This window comes from Mirounga leonina, unplaced genomic scaffold (genome assembly GCF_011800145.1).
Source record: "Mirounga leonina isolate KUSES-001 unplaced genomic scaffold, KU_Mleo_1.0 Mir_101799, whole genome shotgun sequence".
In the NCBI taxonomy this organism is placed as follows: domain Eukaryota; kingdom Metazoa; phylum Chordata; class Mammalia; order Carnivora; family Phocidae; genus Mirounga; species Mirounga leonina.
Window position 1 is genome coordinate 1,547,787 of NW_023270210.1, and position 12,135 is coordinate 1,559,921.

Consider the following 12,135-nt stretch of genomic DNA (forward strand, 5'->3'; position numbering starts at 1 on the left):
TGCCCTGCCACAGCTGTTCTTACGAGGCTGTTGCTGGGCTGGAGGGGACAACTGCTCAGAGTCCAGCTTCACATGCAAATAAATGTGGGCACACGCTGCTAGAAGGTGCACTCGAATGTCCTGGCCTTGAAGGTTAAAACAAAGGGTTGAAATTCGACCTGTGTGTATTGAGCATGTCTCGTGTGCCAGGCCTGTCCTGGGAGCCTCTGTCCAGCAGTGAACGAGGAGGACAAAGTTGCTGTTCCTTTAGGGCTTAGTGTGTGTGTGCATGGTAATTTCCTGTACTGGAGTTGGTAGTCTTTGTAAAGGCTGTCCCCATGAGAAAGCACTGGGGCCCAGGGTGTGGCTGGTGATGGCTGTGACTTCTGGGGAGAGAGGCTCCCATGGAGGCCCATCTTGGGGGGACAGCCTGAAGGGGAGCCCTCTGGGGTCAGAATCGAGGGGGGCGGGTGGTGAGGGAAGGAGACCTGTTGCCGTGCAAGCACTCATCCAACTGGAGAAACAAAAGAGCAGGCACTGTTGCTGCTTGGTGGGGTCTTTCCCCATCTAGAGCGGGAGGCAAACAAGGGCAGACGCTCACACGCCGCAGATGGCAAGCACAGCAGGGGCTGCAGGCAGCTCTGCCCAGAGAGGCCTAGGGTCCTCAGGGTAGGAGGCAGTCGCAAGAGCAGGGGGCCTGGGGAAGAAATGGACTCCAGAGATGTTCGGGGAAATGACCGCAAAATAGGGGCTGCTGGAATGGAGGAGCACCAGAGAATCCAAAGAAAGCAGTAGCTGCAGAGCACTGTGGGAATGGGCAAGACGGACTAATGTGGTGAAGACATCAGACAGCCTAGGAACCGAGCCTGTTGCCTGGGAGAGGCTGGACTCTGCCATCCTCACAGGGGGTAGTGCCAAGTGAGCCAGGAGCATGGCAACAAGAGGGAGGAGGCGCAGCAGAAGCTGAAGGCCTGTTTTTAAGAGACGTAAACACGTTTTACGTGCTAGTGGGAAGAAGCCACCAAAGAAGGAAAAGTTGCAAACACTGCAAAGAGCAAATAATTGCTGGAGCAGGTTCCTGAAGAAGTGGAAAAGATGGCATGCAGGGCGGAGGAGGTGGGCAACAACGCTCGGAGCTGGGGCAGCCTGCTGTACAAGCTTCCAGATCGTTCTCCCTGCACCCAGCCTCATGGCCAGCTGACAGGACGCAGCGGGGGTCCTCTGTGTGACCCACATCTGACCCTGCCCCGCCTGGGATCTCTGACGACTCTCTGCTGCCTCCCGAATGAAGCCAAAAGTTCGTAAGGGGACCTCCCAGTGACGCTCACAAGGCCCAGCTCTAGCCCTTTCTGGAATGTCCCGGGCCTTGCCATGACCTTTGCCCCAGTGCTCGGAACCGCGCTGCTCCATCCCTCAGAGCCCCACTCAGGGGGCCCCTCCTCCGAGAAGCCCGCCTCACCGCCCAACCGGACCCAGGGGCGCGGCCTTCGCGCGCAGAGACCGCGCGCCGCGCCCCCGTGTGGCCGAGGGTCGCGGCGGCGGCGGCGGCGGCGGCGGGCAAGATGGCGGCGGGCCCGGACCCCGCCCCTTCCGCCCCGCCGGGCGCTGCACGAGGCCGGCTTAAAGGGGAAGTGAGTCAGTGTCCGCGGACCCGGCCGGCCAAGGCCCGCGCCCGCCCCGGCCTCGAGAGGCCCCAAGAGGCCCTGGCCCGGGGGCGGCGGCGGCCATGGCCGGTGGGCCGGGCCCGGGGGACCCCGCGGCCCCCGGCGCCCAGCACTTCTTGTACGAGGTGCCGCCCTGGGTCATGTGCCGCTTCTACAAAGTGATGGACGCCCTGGAGCCCGCCGACTGGTGCCAGTTCGGTGCGTGGCGGCGGGCGGGGGGACGCGGGGGCGGAGGGCGCGCGGGCCCCGGGCGCCCAGGCCTGACGCCTCCCGCCCCGCAGCCGCCCTGATCGTGCGCGACCAGACCGAGCTGCGGCTGTGCGAGCGCTCCGGACAGCGCACGGCCAGCGTCCTGTGGCCCTGGATCAACCGCAACGCCCGCGTGGCCGACCTCGTGAGCATCCTCACGCACCTGCAGTTGCTCCGCGCTCGGGACATCATCACGGCCTGTGAGCGCGCGGCCCCGGGGAACCCCAGGACCCCGGGCTGGGTGCGGGGCCTCTTACGGGGCTCCTCCCCGCCTGGGCCTAACCGCCGTTTTCTTTCCTGGTGTCCCAGGGCACCCTCCCGCCCCTCTTCTGCCCCCCAGCACCAGCACCCCGAGGCCCAGCAGCCCCCCTGCACCCTGTGAGGCTGAGGTCCCCCGCCCCCGGAAGTTGCAGACGTCAGCCTCCACACTCCCCTCCCCAGGTAAGAGGACCCGGGTGTTGGGCTTGATGGACCTGTGGAAAGGGCCACCTTGACCATGGCCACTGCCATAAACCATGCCATCGGTCTCTGCCTGCCTCTCACTGGTTATCTTTATGAAGCTTTTCCAGGCTCCCAGACCCATTCTGGGGCTGAGCTCGGTCCTGTCCCAAGCCCTGCTGCCCTCCAGCCACCACCACCATATCCAGCCCCTTCCTCTACCAAGGTAGGTGGGTCCTGCCCCAGGGAAATATTCAAGACAAGGAGCAAAAAAATGTAGCCTTTGGTACACCTGGGCACCCCAGCCAGCCCAGTAGGGCCAGCCAGGAGGCAGTGGGATAGGGGGCGCTTGTGACTGTCGGGCAGAGGGGAAGACAGAGGACCTCACCTGATCCAGGATCTCTGCCCACAGCCTAACCCAGAGAGCCCAGTGTCCCTCCTGCAGGGGGCCCAGCCCTCTCCATTCTGCTGGCCCCTCAGCGAGATCTCCCAGGGCACCCACAACTTCTCAGAGGAGCTGAAGATCGGGGAGGGTGGCTTCGGGTGTGTGTACCGGGCGGTGATGAGGAACACGCTGTATGCTGTGAAGAGGCTGAAGGAGGTGGGTGGAGCCTTCCCTGCAAAGGCCCTGGCAGGTTGTCAGCAGACCCGCACTTTTCTGGTGCTTCTCCCATGCTCCCCCATGTACCTCGTTCAGCCCTCTGATTCCCCGGTTCGAGGTCCCCAGCCCCTTGGTGGTTCTGGGCCCAGGACAGGTGGCAGTGAGAGCGGCCATCAGGCCTTGGCTGCAAGAGCTTCATGCTGCCTCCCGCCCTCATTTTCCTTGGGGGCTGCAGGGGGCCGACCTGGAGTGGACCACAGTGAAGCAGAGCTTCCTGACCGAAGTGGGGCAACTGTCACGGTGAGTCTGGGGGCAGAGGGAGAACCGGGTCAGGGCCCCGTTGGCCTCCAGGACCACAAAGCGTGGTACCTGGCTCCCTCAGGCCCCCAGAGCCCACCCCCGCGATGGCCAAATGGAAAGCGCTCAGGTCCCCCTCTTGCAAGCAGGTTTCGTCACCCAAACATCGTGGACTTCGCTGGCTACTGTGCTCAGAGTGGCTTCTACTGCCTCGTCTATGGCTTCCTGCCCAATGGCTCCCTGGAAGACCGCCTGCACTCCCAGGTAGCTGTCCCTGGCCTGGCACGCTTCCCTGGCCCCACAGCACTCCCAGCACCTGACTGAAGCTCTCAGGCTCTGTGAGTGGGTCCCACCAGCGGGCAGGGCCCGGGCTCAGGCTTTGGCCCAAGGTGGGCTGCCGTCTTCCCTGGCACCCTTTCCCGTGGTCCCTCCCCGGCTGTTCCTGCGTGCCTGGGAGCCTGGCTCAAGCTGCCTTAAAAAGGGGGTTATCGACTCGGTGCCCCAACTCACGCCCCTTCCTCTGGCAAGCAGACTAGCTGAAGGGTCTTATCAGCACGGCCCTCAAGAGTAGGAGGCAGTGGGCAGTAAACTGCGCCATCTGGACCTGCAGCTGACCCTCCGCTAGCCACGCACCCACAAGACGCAAGGGCTGACGGCACACAGGGCACTTCCGCTCTCAGGACAGGCATGCTGTGCTGGGGGAGCTGGGGAGAATGCCTCTGACAGCATCCCGATGGCCCCAGAGAGGCGGAGGGAGCTCTAAGCACTGAGGAGCGCCCCATTTCACGATGACTCCGGGAAGCACGTTCCACATGCCTTCCAAAGCAGTGGAATAGCTTACTCTCCACCTTCTTGTGAAGTAGCTCATGCAGATTTTGCTCCTCATTTTCCAGAAGAGGAAACTGAGGCCCAGAGAGTGAAGCGGCTTGTCTAGAACCCACAGTGACAGGTGGAGGGAGAGTTGGGGTCAAGGAACCGTGGCCCTCCCAGCCCCTTTGCTTCCTCTGCCACTCCAGAGCCAGGCCTGCCCCCCTCTCTCCTGGCCTCAGCGACTGAACATCCTTCTGGGCACAGCACGGGCGATTCAGTTTTTACACCAGGACAGCCCCAGCCTCATCCATGGAGATGTCAAAAGGTGAGGCGGGGACACAGGCCCCTGGGGCCTCTAAGCGCTGTAAGGATAGAGTCTGTGGCAGGGGAGTGATGCTCCCAAACCTTCTGTCAGTAGGCAGCAGTGGTACTTGCTCTCCGAGCCCCGAGGAGCCCTGCTCTGGGTGTCCCCCATGAGAATAGGCCTGCCCTCTCCTGCTTGAGGCTGAGGTGAGGGACGGGGTGGAGCCCTGAGACCTGGGACATCAGAGCTGGGGGCCCTGGGTCACTGAGTACCTGGCATGGGACAGGTGTGGAAGCAGAGGCCAAGGATGCCCCCCCCGCCCCGGTGAGCACAGACCGAACCGTGTGAGGGAGCCCCCGAGTAGCTGGGAGCCCCCGGGTAGCTGGACCACCCTGAGTCCAGGGTTGTCAGGGCCAGGCAAGTGTCGGGTGCAGAGCGGGCCAGGGCCGACCTGACACCGCTCCTTCCCTCCCCAAGTTCCAACGTCCTTCTGGATGAGAGACTGATGCCCAAACTGGGAGACTTTGGCCTGGCCCGTCTCAGCCGTTTTGCAGGGGCCAGTCCCGGCCAGAGCAGCACGGTGGCCCGGACACGGACCGTGCGTGGCACCCTGGCCTACCTGCCTGAGGATTACGTCAAGACAGGGAGACTGGCCGTGGACACGGATACCTTCAGCTTCGGCGTGGTGAGCCCCTGGCCCCTTTGCTGGCTCGGGGGTGGGGGAGTTGTGGCCAAGCAAAGGCAGGAGGGCCTGGATAATTCCATAGGAGACCGGAGGCCAATCTGGCAGGAAGCTAACAGGAGCCTCAGCTCAAGAGCCCCTCTCTACTTGACATGGGCCCCTCCCATGGGGGCCCTGCATCTCCTTTCATATGTGTAATTTTGCAGTCCTTTTCCTCAAGTGGGCCCTCCACACCACCGAAGCATCAGTCCCATAGCCCGCCCTCATCTGCCCGTCTAAGGGCTGTGCCCCTGTCCACCCCGCAAGCCCCGCCGCATATGGCCCTCCCTGCCAAGCCCCCAGGAGCCACTGCACCACTCTCTGTCCTGCCCTCTCCAGGTAGTGCTGGAGACCCTGGCCGGCCAGAGGGCCGTGAGGATGCATGGTGCCGGGACCAAGTATCTGGTGAGCCTCCTGAAGTGGGGCAGGGACGGAGGGAGGCGGGCAGGGAGGCAGAGGGGAGAGGGAGGGAGGGAGGCAGGCAGGCAGGGAGGGAGGCAGAGGGGAGAGGGAGGGAGGGAGGCAGGCAGGGAGGCGCTACTCCTGATAACCAACAGGTGCAGCCCTGGAGGGTGGAATGATCTGGAACGCAGTGCCCCACAGAAGCCAGCCTCTGCTGCTGCTGACTCATCTTTGAAAGTAGGCAGGGCTCCAAACAGCTTCCCTTGACCTTGCTCAGGAAAAACATGTCTTTCTTCTGCAGATGCTAGGGGCCTTTCCAGACCGCACCTGGGCCGGGAGCGGGGAAGGGGTCGTCCCAGCAAGGCAGTCCCAGTGCTCTGGGACCAGAAGCTACAGCAGAAAACAGCACAGGGCCCTGGGAGAGGCTGTGGTGGGCAATCGGGCGCGCCGTAGATGAGCGCTCCACGTTGTGGCGGAGCTGCCCCCGCCCCTTGGCTGAGACAGGAGGGCTCGCTGGGCCCGCTTCCCCACATGTGAACAGACCTTATACACGTGCCGTGCTCAGAGCCTTCTCGGGCCCGGAACGCATCCGGTCACGTTTGTTCTTTACGTTTCACAACTGGTATACCTCCTGCTGCCCCTGTTCCTGGCCTGGGGCTGTTTCTGTCCATTACCGGGTCTCGGTGGGTCTACAATCGGGGAGCCAGCCAGGAGCCCTCCTTCCTTCACCATCTACATCCGTCAGCACGTCCTGTTGGCTCTGTGTGTAGAGCCAACCCAACTGAGGCTGCTCTCCATGTTGTCATAGCTGCCCCAGGGCAGTGGGCCAGACCCCTCAGGGATCCTTCTTTGGGCTTCTTTGGACCCTTCCTATTTGTTCTCCATGTCACGGCCAAAGCGATCTTTCAAAAACAAAAAAAGAGATTGTGGAAGCCCCTTTGCCTTCCCACCGTGCTTGGGGTGAAGGCCCAATCCCTTAACATGGCCACAACTCCCCAGGTCCTGCTATCACCAACCTTCTCTCTGTCCCCCAAACTCAGCTAGCTTCCCGCTGCCTGCCCCAGGGCCTTGGTTTGAACCTTTCCTTCTGCCTCAAAGGCCACCCCCTGACCCAGGTGCTTCCTCCTGGTCCTTCCCATCTCAAAACCCAGGACAGCCTCCAGTTCCGTTTGCACCCCTGGGTACCTCTCTGTGAGGTACTCCCTTTCCTCCTCGGCTCTGACCTCTGGCTAATCTGTGCCTTCAGATCTCAGCTCCCAAGTGCTACTTGCTCAGGCCTTGGTCAAAAGCCCCATGGGCCCGTCTGTCGAAGTTTTCCGTTGGTTTAGAGGCTTGTCAGTGTCTCTCCCACAGCAGGAGGTCAGTTCTACGAAGGTGGGCCCGGGGTGCTCTGTCACTAGATCCCTAGGGCCTTGGGGCAGTGCTGGGCACACAATGGGTGCTTAATAAATCTTAAGAAAGACCACAGGAGTCAGTGATGAGAGCCTGGGGAATGGGGCTGAAGGCATCCTCGCGCCCCCCCCCCCCCCCCCCCCCCCCCCGCCAGTGGCCACGCTCATGTTATCTGTCCCACAGAAAGACCTCATTGAAGAAGAGGCCGAGGAGGCCGGGGTGACTTTGAAAAGCACCCAGACCACACTGCAAGCAGGTCTGGCCACAGATGCCTGGGCTGCCCCAATTGCCAGCCAGATCTGTAAGAAGCACGTGGACCCCAGGCCTGGGCCATGCCCACCCGAGCTGGGCCTGGCCCTGGGCCAGCTGGCTTGCTGCTGCCTGCACCGCCGGGCCAAGAGGAGACCCCCCATGACCCAGGTAGCCCTGGGCAGGGGGGAGGCCGGTGGGGATGGAAAGCGGTCGAGACTCTGGCTGCCCATGGCACGTGGTAGCCTATCAGGAACCCCGCGTTCCGGGTGCCGCCCACGCCACCTACCAGACCTCTTTCTGGGGACGGTCTCCAAATGTTGGTAGCTTGCCCTTCAGTTCTGCTGAGGGTGCCTGGAGCCTCCTGCGCAAGCCCACTGCTAGAGAGAGAAGCGAAGGGCTTTTCCTGCGCCCCCTTCTGGGTGTTCTGGGCCGCCGCAGCGGCCTGACCCCCCCCTTCTCCCCTGACGCCCCATTTGAGTGGTCTGAGCGGCCGGTCGCGGCCTGCCCGTGGAGCTGGGGAGCGGCCCGGCCCGGCCCACTGCCCCTGAGAGCCCCCTCTCTCCTCACAGGTGTATGAGAGTCTGGAGAAGCTGCAGGCGGCCGTGGCAGGACCAGCCCTGCAGCCAGAGGCTGCCAGCCGAGGCCCCTCTTCCCCACAGGAAAACTCCTACGTTTCCCTCACTGGCAGTGCCCCACGCGGTGCCAGCCCACTGCAGCCCCTGGCGGTTCCCTCAGGAGCACCAGCCCAGGCTCCAGAGCGGCTCCAGAAAGGCCCCAACCAGCCCGTGGAGAGTGACGAGAGTGTGTCCGGGCTGTCTGCTGCCCTGCATTCCTGGCACCTGAGCCCGCGCTGCCCCCCGGGCCTGGCCTGGCCAGGCAGCCCCGGGCGGGGGGCCACCGTGTGGGCCCCAGCAGCCCTTGGGCAGGCCGGCTGTACTCAAGGGGGCGCCACCCAAGAGTCGAGCTGGGGGAGCGGCCCAGGGCCCCAGCTGGCAGCTATGGAAGGTAGCTGGGGACAGGTGCCCAGAAGAGGGACCGGGGGCCTCTTTTGGTGGCAGTCCCCATACTCCTGCCCCCAGCCTTCTGGGAGGAGAGAACTGGGGGCCTGCTCTTAATCTCACTCCGTCCCTAGCAAGCTCCAGGCCCTGCCCTCCAGGTGGGTGAGAAGGGGCCAGGAGCTCACTTCCTGAAAGCCGGGAACAAGGAAGGCTTTATTCAGGACCGGGTTCCTGGCCTAGCTGGGAGCCCGGGCGACGGCACGGCCCCTTCCAGGCCCTTCCTTCAGAGACGGCACGGAGGACTTCTGTCCCAAAGGGTCAGGGAGCTAAGCTGGGGGCTGGGGAGACCCGTGAGGCCAGCGGCGTCACTGAGGAGTGCCCAGGGACCGCGGCCTCGGCAGCTGAGAGGTGCTCTCTCTGCCGCAGGATCGCTTGTGAGCAGCTCCGCCTCATCGCGGCCGCCGCGGATCGTCATCAACCCGGCCCGACAGAAGATGGTGCAGAAGCTGGCCTTGTATGAGGATGGGGTCCTGGACAGCCTGCAGCTGCTGTCATCAAGCTCCCTCCCAGGTACCCCTGGGACTGGCCCCATACTCGAGGGACAGGGCTTGGCTGTGCGCTCTGCAGCTGGATGGCCAGCCTCCAGGGCCGCTCGGGCATGCTTCCTCATGCCAGCCCCGAACAGCACAGTGTTTGTTCCCATCGGGCATGGACAAGGCCCCTGCTCCCTGAGGGCGTGGGACAGCTCAAAGGCAGGCCACCCCTCCTGACGATGGCCAGAAGCCCAGCCCGCCCCCGACGCCTCCCCCAGGAAGTTGTGTATTCTGGACAAGGCCTTGTGCGAGCTCCCTCGCCTCCTCCTCGCAGCAACACCTTCCCTTAGCCTGGGGGTGCCAGCCCCCCCCCCCCCCATTGCTTCCAGAACATATGAAGCTGCAGCAGGTACTTTCCCTTCCAGGTGCCATTTGAAACCCCTAATTCCAGGGAATGCCCAGGAGCTGAGATGACAGCGCAGTCCAGCCCTTGAGCCAGGCCTTCTGGCAGCTGGGGAGCCTCCCCCGCTTACTAACTGGTATTTCTTCCTTCTACAGGCTTCGCTGTGGAACACCAGAACAGGCAGGGGCCCGAAGAGAGTGATGAATTTCAGAGCTGATCGGTTCACCTGGCACATTCCCCAAACCTGGAAGTCAAAGTTCTCATAGTCGGAAGTTCTCATGGCTCTCGAATCCTCAGCAGCCCGTGGGCGGTGGGGGGTGGGGGCCCCCTCTGCACAGGGGAGAGCAGGTGGTGGCCCCAGCTGCGCTCGGGGTGTGGGCACAGGCCGGGCTCGGAGCGCCCCCGGCCAGCTGCTAGAAGCTGTCTCAAGGCCTGCCTTCGTTCCAGCATTTGGGGGACAGGAAAGCCGTTACTGTCGGGGAGGAGAGGTGAGCGGGGTGGCCAGTCCAGTAGGATGGAGCAGGGAGCTGGCTCCCCTAAGACCTGGGCAGGGCAGCCCTTAGGCCTTCTCTTTGGACTTGGCTGAAGCCCCAGGGAGAAGAGGCCGCTCTGTAGGAGAGAGCACATGAGGCCTGGGGCCCTCCCAGCCTCTCGTAACTTGAAAAAGTAAGGTGTGGCTGTTCTGTGGTTCGGTTCACGCACGAGATACCCGAGAGCCCGGCAGTGCCCTCTCAGCAGGCCCGTGTCCGCAGGCTGCACCAGGGACCCGGGAGCAAAGCCTAACGTGATGGCCTGCCGGCCAGGCCACCCCCGGGTGCGCCCACCGACGGGTGCCAAGCCAGGTCAGACTCCAGAGGCCGCTGGCTCAGTCTCACTCAGGGCCAGGCAGTGACAATGACAGAGGGGCTACTGCCCAGGCCTGGGCTAGGCCCAAACCTTAAGTTACCCAGACAGCGAGAAGCCCCAGGAAGGTGGGGAGTTGGAAGCAAGGCAAAGAAGGAGGAAGAAGAAAATCGGACTCACATTTTTAAAAGCAAGTCAGGTCTCATGTAATTGAGTGTCTTGGAAAGATGTTTTATCTGCGACCATGAGTCACACTACATGCCCCACGAAGCTAGGCGTTGCTGAAGTCCAAGTTGTCCAGGAGGAATAAAAGCTTACGTCTCAACCTCTGGCTGTACTCGCGGAGTTTGTTGCACTGAAAGGCTCGAGTCTTCCCGATGCTTCTCATCTCGGGGTTCCTAACTCCAGCCCCGACATCAGACACGCTGCCCCATACCCCACTAAACAGATCCTCCAGAGGCCCTCCTTTCCACACCCATGTTTTTTTTTATGGTTTTGATGCAATTGTAAATGGTATCTTTATTTCATTTTCTTTCCTTTGGGGTTGGGGGTTGGCAGAAGGAGAGAAAGAGAGAGAATCTCAAGCAGGCTCCGTGTCCAGCGTGTGAGCCCGACTCGAGGCTCCATCTCCCGATCCTGAGATCATGACCTGAGCCAAAACCAAGAGTCCGACACTCAACTGACTGAACCACCCAGGTGCCCCTTTATTTCATTGTCTAACTGATCATTGATAGTTTCTGGAAATGCAATTCAGCTTTTTAAACTTTATTTATTTTTAAAGATTTGACCATTTCAGAGGGGGAGAGAGAGCATGAGCAGGGGGAGTGGGAGAGGGAGAAGCAGGCTCCCCACTGAGCAGGGAGCCCGATGCGGGGCTCGATCCCAGGACCCTGGGATCATGGCTCGAGCTGAAGGCAGACGCTTAACGACTGAGCCACCCAGGCGCCCCCCAAATAAAATCTTTAAATTTCTTCAGATATTGGGCCATTTGGATTTTGTTTCTTCTTCCTGTGTCTGTTTCAGAAATTTGTGTCTTTCAAGGAATTTGCCTGTTGTATCTAAGTTGACATAAAGTTAATGATACCCCTTTATCAACCCTTTATAGGATCTGCACTGATGTCCCCTCTCATTCCTTGTATTGGTAGTTTGTGTCTTTCCTTCTTTCTTGATCAGCCTAGATAGAGGCTTATTGGTCATTCTAAAGAACCAAGTTTTGGTCTCATTGATTTTTCTCCATCGTTTATCCATTTTCTATTGATGATTTCCACTCTTTTATCATTTCCTTTCTTTTACTTATTTTGGAGTAATAAAACTTATTTGGGGCTTAACTTGCTCATCCTTTCCAGCTTCTTAAAGTATAACCTTAAATCATTTATTTTAAACCTTTTTATCGGGGCACCTGGCGGGCTCAGTCAGTGGAGCATGTGACTCTTGATCTCAGTGTCGTGAGTTCAAGCCCCACGTTGGGCATGGTGCTTACTTAAAATTAAAAAAAAAAAAAATTAAACCTTTCTTTTTCTAACATAAGCATTTAAAGCTATAAACTCCCTTTAAGAACATCTTTAGCTGCATTCTATACATTTGGATATGTTCTATTTTCATTATCATTGAGTTCATAATGTTTTCTAATTTCCCTTGTGATTATTACTTCCTTAACCAATGACCTTCTTGGAAGTGTATTTAATTTCCAAATATTTGAGAATTTGGCCTATATCTTTTTGTTATGTGTTTTTTTTTATTTATTTATTTATTTATTTTTAAGATTTTATTTATTTATTTGACACAGAGAGAGACACAGCGAGAGAGGGAACACAAGCAGGGGGAGTGGGAGAGGGAGAAGCAGGCTTCCTGTGGAGCAGGGAGCCCGATGCGGGGCTCGATCCCAGGACCCCGGGATCATGACCTGAGCCGAAGGCAGACGCTTAACGACTGAGCCACCCAGGCGCCCCTGTTATGTGTTTTTAATTACATTAATTACATTGTAGTACAGAGAATTTACTCTGTCTGATTTCATTTCTTTTAAAATTGAGACTTGTTTTATGACTTAGCATATGGTTTAGCTTGGTGAATGTTCCATGCTTATTTGAAAAGAGTGTATGTTCTGCAGTTGGGTGGTGTGTTCTATAAATGTCAATTAGCTCAAGGTGGTTGATAGTGTAGTTCAAGTCTTCAGTATCCTTACTGATTTTCTCTCTACCAGTTCTCTCTGGCAGACTGAGAGGGAAGTATCACAGTCTCCAAATGTAATT

The 12,135-nt window shown here is 59.6% G+C and overlaps 1 protein-coding gene across 2 annotated transcripts; it reads left to right on the forward strand.

Annotated features, from left to right (window-relative positions):
• The first annotated feature begins 1,638 nt into the window (after positions 1-1,638).
• On the forward strand, positions 1,639-10,211 carry IRAK1 (interleukin 1 receptor associated kinase 1). Of its 2 annotated transcripts, XM_035011067.1 has the most exons (14): positions 1,640-1,841; positions 1,925-2,092; positions 2,202-2,333; positions 2,453-2,556; positions 2,743-2,931; positions 3,167-3,231; positions 3,378-3,492; positions 4,245-4,363; positions 4,820-5,027; positions 5,403-5,468; positions 7,041-7,277; positions 7,679-8,114; positions 8,534-8,677; positions 9,199-10,211. In XM_035011067.1, the coding sequence occupies exons 1-14, from the start codon at positions 1,706-1,708 to the stop codon at positions 9,258-9,260; spliced, it is 2,181 nt and encodes a 726-aa protein (XP_034866958.1). In that variant the 5' UTR covers positions 1,640-1,705; the 3' UTR covers positions 9,261-10,211. The 2 variants fall into 2 exon arrangements, with proteins under 2 accessions (XP_034866962.1, XP_034866958.1); XM_035011071.1 differs by lacking the exon at positions 2,743-2,931 and having other exon boundaries at positions 1,639-1,841.
• Positions 10,212-12,135: the final 1,924 nt, after the last annotated feature.

Coding starts and splice junctions, on each gene's coding strand:
- IRAK1 (XM_035011067.1), top strand. CDS start 1,706: ATGGCCGGTGGGCCGGGCCCGGGGGACCCCGCGGCCCCCGGCGCCCAG. Junction 3,493..4,244: donor AAGACCGCCTGCACTCCCAG/GTAGCTGTCCCT, acceptor CTGCCACTCCAG/AGCCAGGCCTGCCCCCCTCT. Junction 4,364..4,819: donor ATCCATGGAGATGTCAAAAG/GTGAGGCGGGGA, acceptor TCCCTCCCCAAG/TTCCAACGTCCTTCTGGATG.